This window comes from Nannobrachium achirus (assembly GCF_963921795.1).
Source record: "Nannobrachium achirus genome assembly, chromosome: 15".
Lineage (NCBI taxonomy): Eukaryota > Metazoa > Chordata > Actinopteri > Myctophiformes > Myctophidae > Nannobrachium > Nannobrachium achirus.
The window spans coordinates 11,877,861-11,892,212 of record NC_137822.1 but is presented as its reverse complement, the minus strand read 5'-3'; the positions used below and the strand labels follow the sequence as shown (position 1 = coordinate 11,892,212).

The window sequence follows — 14,352 nt, the reverse complement described above, 5'->3', positions numbered from 1 at the left end:
TTTGATAAAGTTTGGAGAAAAAAGAAATTGAAAAAACGTACCCGTTGGATACATATTTAATTTTTTACAGTCAGTTGATGCTTCATATCCATATGAGTAAAATCGGCCAGTTAATTTCAGGAACATAGTTCTAATATGGCACGATCTAAGATTCCCCTAAATCCAATAGTTAGACTTGAGTAGAGTAGTGAGAGTGAGACATGTCACCAGTCATGTGTTGTCATGACATTTTCAGTATTCCTCTCAATGGTTTTTATTATGTATTTATGATCATGTTTCCTGTTTTTTTTGTTTTTTTTTTGTTTTTTGCCAAAAAATGTAAAAGATTATTTTGGGGCCCCTTATGCTGGAGCCCAAAGGCGATTGCCTATCCTATATCGATGTAATGCACTTGTTCCCCAACTTTCTAGCTCGAGACTCAAAAGGGAAGTGAAATAGATGTGATAATATGATTGTAAGAGCCATTTGAGCCATTTGCCTATTAATGATGTCACTGAAGTTGGAACATGGTCACACCCTAACTGCCTATTACCAATTGTCTATTTAACATGCTCTGTAATGAGGCACAGGTGTTGTTGATGTTAGAGGCACACAGTTCTTTGACTGTGTTTGTGACTGAGGCTGGTGATATTTGTTTGTTTATTTCATTTCTTAGCTGAAGTATAGGACTTGCGCTGACAAAGAATAAATGACATTTATGTTGAACTTTATTGGAATGTTTGGACATCAGTTCTTGGGACACACCACACGTCTGAACTTGATCTTGAGCGTCAGCAACCAGTAGCACCCATAGTTATTGGGACTTTGGGCACTACATTAAGTCAAAGAACTGCCTCGTTTCAAGATGACTGCTTATTGGGAAGCAGTGAAACTAGGAGGCTGTTTTGGACACGCACGCACAGGGCGTGTGTGAGCTTGGAGTGGACGGAGGGTCTGCGGCCGTCGGGGTGGGCAGCCGCCAGCCAGTCTACAACTACAGCTGTTGAGAGATGATCGATTGCCACCCGGAGCAATTGGAGCGCTTACCGGGAGACGGCAGCATCAGGCAGCAGAGATCGGTGGAACCGGACCAGGCGGAGGACGCTGACCTACTGGTTACGGTATTGTTTGTACAGCGGCGCACTGGGCGCTGGCTGCGACACAAACTTGGCCATAGTAAAATGTGTGCAAAGCCACAGTCTGCACACTAAACAAAAATGTAATCCAGAATTGGTAACAAACGCCTTAAAAGACTTTGCGCGCTAAGGCGTGTTGTTTGGGACAAGACTTTTGCACTTCACTTCTCGCACAGAACATAATTGATTTATGCAAACTCCTGCTGAGCATCAAAATGACAATGAGGTTGGACTTGAGTTTGGTGGGGCAATGGGAAAGCTGTGAAACTGATAAACTGAATTGGTTGTTGAAACAAAAAGAAGAGATTGTTGACATGGCAAGTGACTATGAATATGCGAATGAGGTCGATGGTAGATTTTGCACATTCATGGCTGTGTATAACGAAACCAAAAGCACTCATGTGGTGATGTTGGGTTTTTTGCCTGTGTCAACTAAACACCAAATATGGTACAGAAAAATAATGTTGAGTTTTGATTGTTTTATTGCTGAAATGAACAGGTCGATTTATGGTCCAAGTTGCAATGTTTCTGATGTTTATGCAAACTATGCTAAATCCACAAGTGCTACTGCTGCTGCACTAAAAGAAGTGCACACAGAGGTGCACGCTTTGGGTGAGCAAGCTGAGGCTCAGAGGGCCCAGAGTGAGCAAGCTGAGGCTCTGAGGAGCAAACGAGAGATGCAGGAGGTACAAGATGCCCTCTGCACCTTTACTGAAGAACCAGCTGAGGAGCACAACCTGAACAGAGTGGTGAAGGAGCCACTCAGTATGGGTTCAGCTGTTGAAGAGGAGCCCAGGCTGAGCAGAGTGGTGGACGAGCCACTCATGGCAGAGCAGCATCATCCATCCTTTGCTCCAGCTCCACGGCCCGAGACCACCAGCCCCGGCGTCGCTGCTCCACGACCCGAGACCACCAGCCCCGGCGTAGCTGCTCCACGACCCGAGACCACCGGCCCCGGCGTCGCTGCTGCACGACTCGAGACCACCGGCCCCAGCATCGCTGCTCCACAGCCCAAAACCACCGGCTCCAGCATCGCTGAGTATGCGGTTAAGGCCTCCGAGGGGCAGAGCGGCGTGTACCTGGCTGTGGTCAAGAAGGCTCTGGCTACTGGTGGCTACGATGTAAAGATGGACCAGGCCCGCATCAAGAGCCTGGTAGCAAAAGGCCCTGTGGTTCAGGCTAAAGGTGCTGCATCTGGCTCTTTCAAAATGAACAAGAAAGAAGCAGTGAGGGAGAAGAAGCCTGCTGCTAAGAAAGCTGTGAAAACCAAGAAGCCTGCTGCCATGCAGGTAACAGCTAAAAGCTCCAGAAGGAGAACGAAACGAAAATGGCAGAGCCAGAGAAAGAAAAGGAAGAAAAAAAGATGGCGGTGCCAAAGAAAGAGGAAGAAAGAAAGATGGGAGAGTTCAAGAAAAAAAAGGATCAAAGTCTATTGGTGAAAAGAGCCACAGACAAACTGTATCATGGCCAACGCTGCGACGAGCACAGCAGCACAGGGAGAGACTTGGTCAGTATGTCTGGTGGCTAAAATGATGCCCATCCACTAGTTGGAGACTTTTTTGTCTTTTTATGAAAGTACAAATGTAAATCTTTGAGTTTGGTTTGTGCACTTATAGATATTGCCAAAGTTGTTTATTGGCTTGTATTTTGATTTTGTTTATTATAGCTCTTTGTATTTTTTGTTTTTGAATTGCATGTCTCCCGCCATTTGCAATTGGGGGCGGGTGTAAGAGCCATTTGAGCCATTTGCCTATTAATGATGTCACTGAAGTTGGAACATGGTCACACCCTAACTGCCTATTACCAATTGTCTATTTAACATGCTCTGTAATGAGGCACAGGTGTTGTTGATGTTAGAGGCACACAGTTCTTTGACTGTGTTTGTGACTGAGGCTGGTGATATTTGTTAGTTTATTTCATTTCTTAGCTGAAGTATAGGACTTGCGCTGACAAAGAATAAATGACATTTATGTTGAACTTTATTGGAATGTTTGGACATCAGTTCTTGGGACACACCACACGTCTGAACTTGATCTTGAGCGTCAGCAACCAGTAGCACCCATAGTTATTGGGACTTTGGGCACTACAATGATTTTTCATCAAATATCATTATGTTAATTATATATTCAATTATAGGGCCATTAAATGCACTAGTAGTTAGTACACTGTTTCCCAAACAGTGGGTCAGGACCCATTTGTGGGTCACGGACACATTTTTATTTGTGAGCTTGTGGATCTGCTATTTTCACTACTTCGGGTCCCAGGGAAACATAAAATGTCTCTTTTGGGTCCCGAGTTAAAATGTTTGGGAACCAGAGGTAGTAGGCCTACATAGAGCAGGGGTTTTCAAAGTGGGTGACGGGGCACCCTAGGGTGCCGCGACGGCAGTCCAGGGGTGCCGCGAGATCATTTGATAATAATAATATTTAAGTTATTTTCAGTCAGTTATAACCAAAATGGCTATTATCTCAACGTTTTCCTCGCAACATAATCACTAAAATATCGTCACTGTCGGGCAGAAACCTCGAATCTCCAAGTTTGAAATGTGTACGTCTTTTGCCCTGCTTCATCAAGACCGTCGCACAAAACTAGTGAAAACAGCCGATCTACAAGCACACAACGCCTCGCATCGCGAGGCGTTGTGTGCTTGTAGATCTGCTGTTTTCACTAGTTTAGTACATTTTATAGATGATAAATACAAAACGAACGGTTTTGGACATACAAGGTTTCCACCCGACAACGACGATATGCTATAAATATAAGGTGCTGGGAGTGAAAATTATAATGTAGGGGTGCCTCGGATTAAAAAAATATTCATGGGGTGCCCTGAGACAAAAAAGTTTGGGAACCCCTGACATACAGTATATAGCCTGTGCAGAATGGTCAATGAGAGAAACAGATGTTGTATTCACCATGAATATGAAACGTGTTGGGGATGGGTTTGCTGACCAGGCAGTCCTAAATAACCCTTAACGTGTGCCAATACTGTAGCTCCAAGGCTTGAAGCTATTGGCACACGGTGGACAGCAGCCACAAACATACATGGTTTGTAAAAGCTCCCTAGGCCAGGAGCCTGAATACACGATACTATTGTTAATAGTATTATTCCCTTTAGCAGTACACAATGTAGAGCAGTGGTTCCCAAACTTTTTAGCTCATGGCCCAAAAGAGAGATTAGACGTTTGCCCTGACCCCAAACTAATGAAAACAACAGATCTACGGCTATTTTCACTGGGCCTACTTCTTAATTATTAATATCTTTCATTTATGGAACTTATTAGATTTGTTTGTTTTTTTTGTTAGAGGGACCATGATCTGGTACCACCCCAATTTAGAACAAATTATCATTCTACTACTCTACCACCAACATACAGTATGGAATGCCCTGACACCATCCATTAAAATAACTAGAAAGGCTTCGCGCCCTGTGGGCGCTCAGGCAGGAATGCTCTATATTTGATCAACATAAGGGGTTTAGGGGCGCTCAGGCAGGACTGCTCTATATTTGATCAACATAAGGGTTTAGGGGCGCAATTGAACAATTGTGTAAGGTGTCCAGTGTAGTCTGGGCTGACAGTCAATACTTTTGTACTTTTACTGACGTAGCCTATATGTTGAATTGAGGACTTTTGAGTGGTGTGGGGGTGGGGGGGGGCTGTAGGCAAATTTGCGAGGTTGTTGTATCTAGACTGATTGATTGATTGAAGAGTTTAGCACTGTTTGCAATAGAAGACGCAGTTACAATACACAACATTGGCACACACACACAGTCCCATTTCGCGAGCCACCCGTACTTGGGAAACAATGCTTAAAACATCATACTCACGCAGCTTTATAGACACTGTCTGTATCTGTGCTCTCTCTATCTCCGAGGCATGAACGCACACTCACTCATTCACTCGCTCACACACGCGACGCAAGCGAAAAGCGGTTGTCCGTGGTGTAACCTACTTATTATAACTCTATGGGTGTAACATGTTGAAAATTTAAAAATATCCGTGCCGTGTGGCAAGCGACGTCGCAAATGCATCATCCCAATGAGCAAACCTCCTTTGTTACAGAGGTTGAGTAGGTATCGGCGTTATGTCGCTGTACTGTCTGGGTATATAGGTGAAGTGAATGAATAGGCTATCAGCCTCTCACCAAATCTGTCATGTGTGCGCACTATAGCCCATGCAGGGACTCATGGGTTACGCGAGGCTACAGCAAGAGTGGACACTGTCTATTGACAAACTATTGGTCCCGTTTGAGCTACTCTGTTCTGTTGTGCTGGTCTCACTCTGCTCATTGATACTTTTACTTCAGTCTAAAATGTCCACCACTGATTTCACACGTTACGTGTTCACTTTCAACATCAAGGCAAATGAAATGGCAGCTTTTAATCTATGCATAAGGATAAACACTTGTCGAGTTACGTTCTAGACTCGCATAGAAACACGACACATATTCGGTAACACTTCCCAACTTCAGGTCTCAAGTAAAAGTACAAAAGTATCGCTACCAACGTACCATGCTTACACAAACACACGTGTGTCTCGTCAAACATCGCTGTTTTTAGGTGATTCACACATCCAGCATAGAGGTTAATGTTGTACTTGGATCCATTCCACGCGCAATGTAAGTAGTGGGAGAGGGGTAGCCTATATTCCAGCTCACTGTCTCCCTCCCTCCCTCTCCCTCTCCCTCTCTCTCGGAGGAGGGGGGGGGGGGGGGGGGGGGGGGTCAGTCTCGCTGCGTCGCTGCTTGAGGCTTGAAGCAAACTGTAACCTGATACTTTCGTGACGAAAATTGCGTAGGAGAACTTCCGGGAAAGATATGCTCAGTAAACTTACACATTACTTTTGTACAAAGTGTACATCGTGCAAATACCATAGCTTCAGGAGAAGCAGCTAAGAACATTCGGGTAAAAATGCGCGATTTTTGTGCAAAAGGTGGAGTCTTTAGAAGCAGTGTAAATGTGATTCTATCGCGGAATAATCGAAAAATAATCGCTCTGAATTAGTAGTAGAGATTGAACACTGTATTCTCTCAAATCTGGCCTGACAAAACATCTATCAGGGGACCGCAAGGGAGCTAAATGTAATTTCCTATCTCCTTTAATAGTGTTTGTACGGTAATTGTTTGTTTTATGCCATTTTGATTAATTGAATACATAGGACCACCATGGAAACATGTCCCCAGGACATTTAGGTGTTATCCTCCGGTATTGACCTCACTTAGGCGCCTGCAGCTGGTGAAAAACGTGTCTGCTCGCAGCCTCACAGGCACACAAAAGCGACAGCACATAACCCCAGTATTAGCTGCACTGGCTCCCATTCAGAATAGATTTTAAGATTGTATTGGTGTTGTTGCCCTAACAGGGCAAACAGACTATAGTACGTGTCTGTCTGTCTGTCTGTCTGTCTGTCTGTCTGTCTTTCTTTCTTTCTTTCCTTCCATCTTTCCAGATAAATGTTATTTTGCCACGCTATACTCCTCCCACAGTTTTGGTGGCACGCATTTGAACCAAAATGGACCGGCTTCATCAGGACTCATCCGCTTGCATTTTGCTGATTATAATTATACTAGAAGCTCGGCCTCCCTTTGGTTGGCCGAGTAAATAGGGAATGAATGCCCCGCCCTTTAATTCAAACCCCATTATACCTGTTGTCATAGGATCCGTTTTGACCATCTGTTTGCGTGTGTCCATTTATGCCCATATAAGGAGATATCTGTCTGTCTACGTCCATTTAATGCCCATATATGGAGATCTCTGTAGGACCCGTTTTGACCATCTGTTTGCCTGTGTCCATTTATGCCCATATATGGAGTTATCTGTCTGTTTGCCTGTGTCCACTTATGCCCATATATGGAGATCTCTGCAAGTAGTTTCATTTGTTGTTTCATTTCTCTTTCAGTGCCGGTTCCGGAAAACTCAGATGTGGAGCTGGAGCTGATGTCAGACATCAGCTCCACATACGCGCGTCCATTTTATGCCCATAAAGTATATGGAGATCTCTGTGAATACCCCACCCTTTAATGCAAACCCCCACCATTTGACCATATGTTTGCCTGTGTCCATTTATGCCCATAGGAACATCAAAACATGTCATACTGATGACATTCAATACGTAACCATGGCATTTTTTGTTGACTCATGTGGTGTACGTGATGTCAGAGCCTATTATGATGTGATGTCACAATGAGTCAGCGCTTGCTCCGCATAAGGGGATTCCGAACGCTTAATTTTCTCCATTGACTTGAATGAGAAAATGCAAAAAAAAATTACTTTTCCCAAATATGGAGATGACTGACATCATAGAGCACATGAGACTGACACAATATGTCCATATATGGGCATTAGAAGACATGCGCTTAATATTGATGACATATAGACCCATCTATCTATACTATAATTTTGCGAATGTCTGAGTGAGTGAGTGAGTGAGTGTCTGTCTGTCTGTCACAGCGTTTCTCCTCGGTGGCTGGAGCAATTGATCTGAAATCGCATCACCATTAGCATATGAACACACCTGACATAACTGTGAAGCCCGTTTGTCACTTTCACAAATCGTATGCTGTATATTAGCATTTTTATGGTGTATCTATTATCTATTCTGCATCTAGCTTGAGGCGTTTCTCCTCAGTGGCTGGAGCAATTGATCTGAAATCGCATCACCATTAGCATATGAACACACCTAACATAACTGTGAAGCCCGTTTGTCACTTTCACAAATCATATGCTGTATATTAGCATCTTTATGGTGTATCTATATCTATTCTGCATCTAGCTTGAGGCATATATGCATCTAGCATGAGGCAACATGTTTAACAAGTGTGTGTGTGTGTGTGTGTGTGTGTGTGTGTGTGTGTGTGTGTGTGGGGGGGGGGGGGGGGGGGGTGGCGGTTGTCTGGCCCTGTTACAGATTTTGTCCAAAATCATGCAGATCGGTACACAGTATCTCTGTAGCCATTAAACGAACGGGTATTTCTTACATTGATGCTCCTACATATTATCATGCAAGCACCAGTTAAAGTTACTTTCCATCCCTCATATACTGTGTGCACAGTGCACATCCCATAACCCACACACTGCACATCATTTCAGAGCTCATATCTTTGAACGGGTATTAGCATTTTTATGGTGTATCTACTATCTATTCTGCATCTAGCATGAGGCATATCTATTCTGCATCTAGCATGAGGCAACATGTTTAACCTGCTCTGTGTGTGTGTGTGTGTGTGTGTGTGTGTGTGTGTGTGTGTGTGTGTGTGTGTGTGTGTGTGTGTGTGTGTGTGTGTGTGTGTGTGTGTGTGACACAGTATCTCTGTAGCCATTAAACGAAACAGGTATTTCTTACATTGATGCTCCTACATCATGTAAGCACCAGTTAAAGTTATTTCCATCCCTCATATACTGTGTGCACAGTGCACATCATTTCGGAGCTCATATCTTTAAACGGGTAAGGGCTAGTGGGCATAAAAGGGAGGAGGACTGACACAGAGATCTCCAAATATGGCTGTGACTCGCGTCATGGCAACCACACAATTCTGGGAAATTGCATCTTTCTCGTTTACTTGCAAAACCTTGCACAGCTGGAACCCTTATATCTGTCTGAATTGTTGGAGCCCTATAACCCACGCAGAGCACTGAACCCATGCAGCCAACCAGTTGGTTCCCAATATTGGGCTGAGTAGTAGGGGCGACCGCTCTGCTTCTGCTGCTGCTGCTGCTGCTTATAGGCTTTCTTTCGAGGCTTTTAAAAACCTTCTTTAAACAAACTTTTATTCTTTAGATTTTAGTCACAGTTAAGTGTATGTCTTGATCTGTTTGTTGTATGTGATGTGTGACTTTGTTGTTGTTGCACTGGCATACCTTCTTATTTTTGTTTCACCCTGTACAGCACTTTGGTTAATTTTGGATGTCATAAATTCGCTTTATAAATAGTTTTATTTGATTTATTTTTATTTTTAACAGATTGTCTGTTCTCAAAAAAAAAGAAAAGAAAAAAAAAGTTTGAATTTGAATTTGACAGTCGGGAATGATTAATTGATTAAGCAGTTAATCAGTTATTCTGTCCAATCGCTGGTTGATAACCACCTCTCTGATAGCCTTGCTTCTGTTGGTAGCCACCTTTTTGAAGGCGCTCGTTGTTCTCAACCAGCCCGCCAAGCTTCTCAGCAAGCTGAAGTACCATGTTCTGAAGGAGGGTAGTGCGGTGCATCACCACCATCTGGGTGGGCTGGTCCAGGGACGCCCTGAGCTCTTCATTAATGATCATCTTGCTAATGATGCTGTGGACCGTAGGCAATTTCAGTTCATACATCGCAGATAGTGTCTCCATGCTGATGGAGTCATATACACTGCTATATGTGAACAGGTAAGTCCTCAGTGACTCTTCTTTGATCTTCCTGACAAGCATCTCATGTACTCGCTGTGGCTCGGGGAACAGGCGCCAAACCTTGTTGTTAAGCTTGTCGTTGATGATGAGGGATTGGCAGGTGCGCCAGTCGCCCATCCTCATGGCCTTACTGGCTGCTACCACATGCTCCCTCATGCTCTCCGGTGGTCCGAGCACCGGCTGCTTCTCTCCCACCTTGAGCTGGTGGTAGAACTGTTTGCTGATCACCCTGCGGCGGGCATCAAACTCATGGGCGGCCATGTGGGGGATTTCCAGTAGCATGGCTGAAACCAGGTATACGCATTCCAGCAGGTCCAGGTTGATGTGCATGTGGAATGGCACCTGTCTCATCTTCTCGATCTTCTCCTGCTCAGTGTTCCTCTTCTCCTGCATGTTCCTCATCAGCAGGCCCTGGCCCAGCAGCTCCTTGGAACGGCTGGATGACTGGATGTCCAGCAGGGCATGGTGGGCCTCCTTGATCAAGCCTTGGTGGAAGGCACAGATGCCCAGTTGCACCATGGCTCGGTTATACAGGATGTGTACGGGTGGGTCAGAATGAGTAATGTTTTCCTGCAAGTGGCTCATAAGCATCAGGTCGCGGGCCTGGTACCAACGTGAGTGCAGGGCGTGGTGGTAGATGTGGCAGAGGATGGCATAGGTTCGGATGCGGTCTGTACGGTCCTTGGCATAGATGTACTTGCAGAGGCGGTCCATGATAGCTGCGCTGTCCTCATCCTCGACCTCCTCCTCCTCCAAGGATCTGGTCTGGTCCTGCTCCAAATTGGCGTCTCCCTGGAGGCAAAGACTGCGGCGGTGAGCCTTGTGGTCAAACTTGTAGTAGGTGTGCATGATGTAGCGCTGGTAGATGCGGCACACTTCAACCGTGCTGCCCTTCTTCTCCAAGTAAGTCGACAGGCGCTTGATTATGCCGAAAACGCGGTTCTCGTCCTTCAGGTTGTCAACGTACTTTTGGGAGTGGGGGTCGGTGTTCTGCATGATTTTGGTGAACTCCTGATCCATCCTCTCCACCAGGGTCAGAATACAGCCATGGATCCTGTAGTGGGTCTGTAGCTGGTCAGAGGGCTGGTCAGAGGTCCTGACAGAAAGGTCAAGGATCTCGCTGTCTTCTGTGATATTTTCCCCAATTAAGATGTTGTTTTTGAACAGAATGTTCAGCAGCTCGTCTATGCATTCCAGGCACATCACCCACAAATTCTTGTCCAGGGTGGCATCAAGGTTGAGGTTGAAGTTATAAATGGAGGAAACAATGTTGAACTTGATCTTGAACAGGATGCCCTCCCCTAGGTTGTTCTCACAGCAGATACCTGCAAGGTCATGGAGCAGTTCAATGTGGGCGTATCTGTCGGCGTATCTGCCCTTCTTACCTCTGGCTTGCAGGATCTCACTCAGCTTCTTCACCACATCGTCTGTGTTGATGTCTGCAATGTTCTTAGTGAACATCTTGGGCTTTTCCTTGACCAGAGGCACACCTCCTTTCACCTTCTCCCAGCCTCCAACTGCATCCTCCTCCTCCTCTTCTCTCTTCTCCTCGTCTGCCTCTTCCTCTGGCATTTCCTTCCTCTTTATATTCTTCTTCCTCATGTCTTTCTTCTTCTCCGATGTCTTCTGACTAGTGTTGTTCTTCAGGAAGTTCCTGGCTAAGGAGGCGCTCTGTCCCTCCCTGTCTTCCGAGTTCTCGCTACCACTGCTGCCTTCGTTGTCCGAGTCCCACTTTTTGTCATCATCATCACTAGAGGCTGACTCGTCCCCAGAGTCTTTGGTGGATTTGAGGAACTGGCTTTCATCTGGGGTGGTCTCCACCGTAGGCTTCTTCAAGAACGATTTGGCAGACTCCTCTTTTGTGTCTGTATCAGTGCCTGAAGAGGAATCAGACTCTTTTGACTCCTTCTCCTCATCTGCAGACTCTTGTGGATTCTTCCTGTAAGCTGCAATCTCCTCTTCGTACTCCCTGTTGCACTTGCGGATCTTCTGACGGAGTGTGCTGAGAGCTTTGGCATTGTTCTTGTTCAAGATTTTCTTGTCCTCCCAAATCTGGTTGAGACTGTCTTCCAGGTTGGCCAAAAGACGGATGTAGAAAAGGGGAACCCCCTCTTTGTCCACTATATTCTTGCTTTTGAGGAAGGCTCGACATAGCTGATCAAACGCCTCCGAACATTTGACCATGTCACGGATCTTCATAGCATTGCGGATGGTCTTGATGATGTTGGTGAGCTCCTCGAACCTTTTGTCTTTGGCACTGCGTACCACTCTCTTTGTGTCCTCTTCATCGTCACTAAGTAGCAGGTGCTGCTTAGTGAACGTAGGTCCAGATACTTTCGGGGTGATCTCATCATCAGATTTTGACTCCTCTGTGTCACTGTCTGACCCAGTAGCAAAAAAACGTGACATTGTGGATGAAAGTGATAGTTTGTGATAGTTCATCCCCTTATATACAGTATGGGGACCAAGCTCTGGTCTGACATCATACACAAGATGTCATGATTACATCACTGATATTAAACAGTGTCGTCACCATGGTAACAATGCCCAACTGACATCAACAAAGCCTAACTGACATCACTGACTGACATCACTACAGTGCCCAAATTTGGAGATGACATCACAGACTGGCCTGGACTGGAACACCATATATGGGCATAAAAGAGTGCCAGCCAGAGAGACACAACGGGTATTGCACAACTGGAAATATATAAGGTGACTGACAATTCCCCAGTGGATTCCTCATGACTCGTGTCAGGGCAACCACACTTGCAATTTCCCAGAATTGCATCTTTCTAGTTCTACATTGAAGTATTGATACTTTACTTAAAGAGGTGGTGCCATGATTTTTCCCCCCTCTAAAACATGATTATCAGGTATTATGATTATACCAGGAGGAAGATTTTTTCCAAAAAAGTATACAGAAAGAGTTATAATTGCGTTTTTATGTGGCCACACCCCCAGTTCATTAAGTATGCATGGATGTCATGGTGGGTGGTGACCCAGCTGAAGTTAGCCACACCCCACAGTGTTGGATGAATGGTAATTAGGGGAGGAGTTGATTCTGTGATGTAAAAGTATCTGTGTTTTTTAACTGACACTTTTGACCACAAGGTGGCAGCCTCCAAGAGAAAACAAACAAATACCAAGAGAATACATAATTGCTCATAAAAACCACACCAGGGGGTCCAATGATGTACTTTCAACCTCCTAGAAACATGAAAAACAGAAAAAGTACAAAACTATGGCACCACCTCTTTAAGTAAAAATCCCACCCAGAGGAAGTGAGCAGTGCCTTAGCATATACTTCACTTCAAACACTTCAAGGCTGCTCAACAGCACCACTTGAAGGTTTGTTGGCCAGCGGTATTGCAGCTGTTGGGGCTGTACTGATACGGACAGACATACACACGGGGTCGGTTGTTGTAGTGGATGCCACCGCTCAAAAAATGTGAGTACTTTTCCCAGCACTGGCTGGCTCTGCATCAGGGAGCAGCTGGAGTTCCGTGGGTTAGATAGTCCCTGAAGCAGCGGCTCTGCTCCTCGTACCGCGGGGACCTCGTTAAAAAGGCCACTATGCCCATTTATACAGTGAATTCTTTACTCCCTCCTTTGCGTGTAAATAATGCCTCCAGTCCAGATTTTTGCTTTGGTCCTTTTTAGTTTATCAGCTATTGGATTCGTCATGATTTGAATTTCAAAGTCTGTGTTAGTCCTCGAGGGGAAGACGGGCTACGTGAGATACAGAATGGAAGACTTTCAATTAATCAGCTGGGGCTGTGTGTGGCATGGCCGCTCTTTTTCAGCCACGCCATGCTCTACATTCACATAGTAAACAAGATGACACTGGAGAGGCATTACTACTGTATGTCAGTTCAGTAGTTAGTTGGTTGATGTACAATAAGAGCCATTGTCGCTTCCTTTACCGGCAGACACAGTATAACCCCAGTGTTCATTTAACTCAGAAGAGAGTCCTTGAAAGGGGTCAATTTGGTACCATTTGTAGCACTTAAATGAACAGTAACTAAGAGATGAAATACCATGTGATGGCGCATTGCATTGTTGCTATTTTTTGAAGCGGTGAAAGCCGCTTCCAAGGAGTGGCTTTGTGTCCCATTCATGTCCATATATGGTAATTTCAGTCCAGAATGAACAGGTTTCTTCTTGTTCTTCTTTCGTGTATCATCGTCTTTGATGATTGGTTGACGACATTTAATTTCACAAGATTTCTTGTTACTTAGGGAAGGCCATGGGGTTTTATCTGTTCCGTACATGTGTGTCCCGTTCATGTCCATATATGGTCATTTCAGTCCAGAATGAACAGGTTTTAGATGTCCCGTACGTCCAGAATATGTGTGTAATGTCCGTCCCGGTCTGATGATTGGATGATTAAAAATGTCCAATGAGACCATATTTTGAGGATTGGTCAAGATTCACATGACAATTCGGTCCTCCCGATGAAATCATTCATTCATTCAGAATTGGAAGAATCTGCAGATCACAGAGTTTATAGCTCTAGAACACATAGAATAAAAGTTCACCGCTTCACTTCGAACCGAGGTTTGATTTTTGTTGAAAGGTGTGAGATCTATCTCTCTCTCTAAACTCAAGGTGAAACACCTGAAAAAAGTGAGTCCCATCAAGGCAAAACACCCAGAGGGGGAAAAAAAATTCCAGGTGCAAGTCAGCCTATAATCTCTCGATTACAGACAGATTGGCCATCTAGAGGTCTGACTTGGACCTCATTTACATGAGGTTTTTTTTCCCTCCGGGTGTTTCGCCAGGTTTCGCCTTGATGGGACTCACTTTAGAGATGAAACCACAAGCCAGTAGGCTACGTTTAAATATGTATTAGT

At 44.9% G+C, this 14,352-nt stretch overlaps 1 protein-coding gene across 1 annotated transcript; it reads right to left on the bottom strand.

Moving 5' to 3' along the window:
• Window positions 1–9,160: 9,160 nt before the first annotated feature.
• Window positions 9,161–11,905, bottom strand: LOC308299615 (eukaryotic translation initiation factor 3 subunit C-like; the record flags this gene model as incomplete). Its single annotated transcript, XM_080743410.1, has 1 exon — window positions 9,161–11,905. The coding sequence occupies one exon, from the start codon at window positions 11,903–11,905 to the stop codon at window positions 9,161–9,163; it is 2,745 nt and encodes a 914-aa protein (XP_080599536.1).
• Between the last annotated feature and the right edge of the window lie 2,447 nt (window positions 11,906–14,352).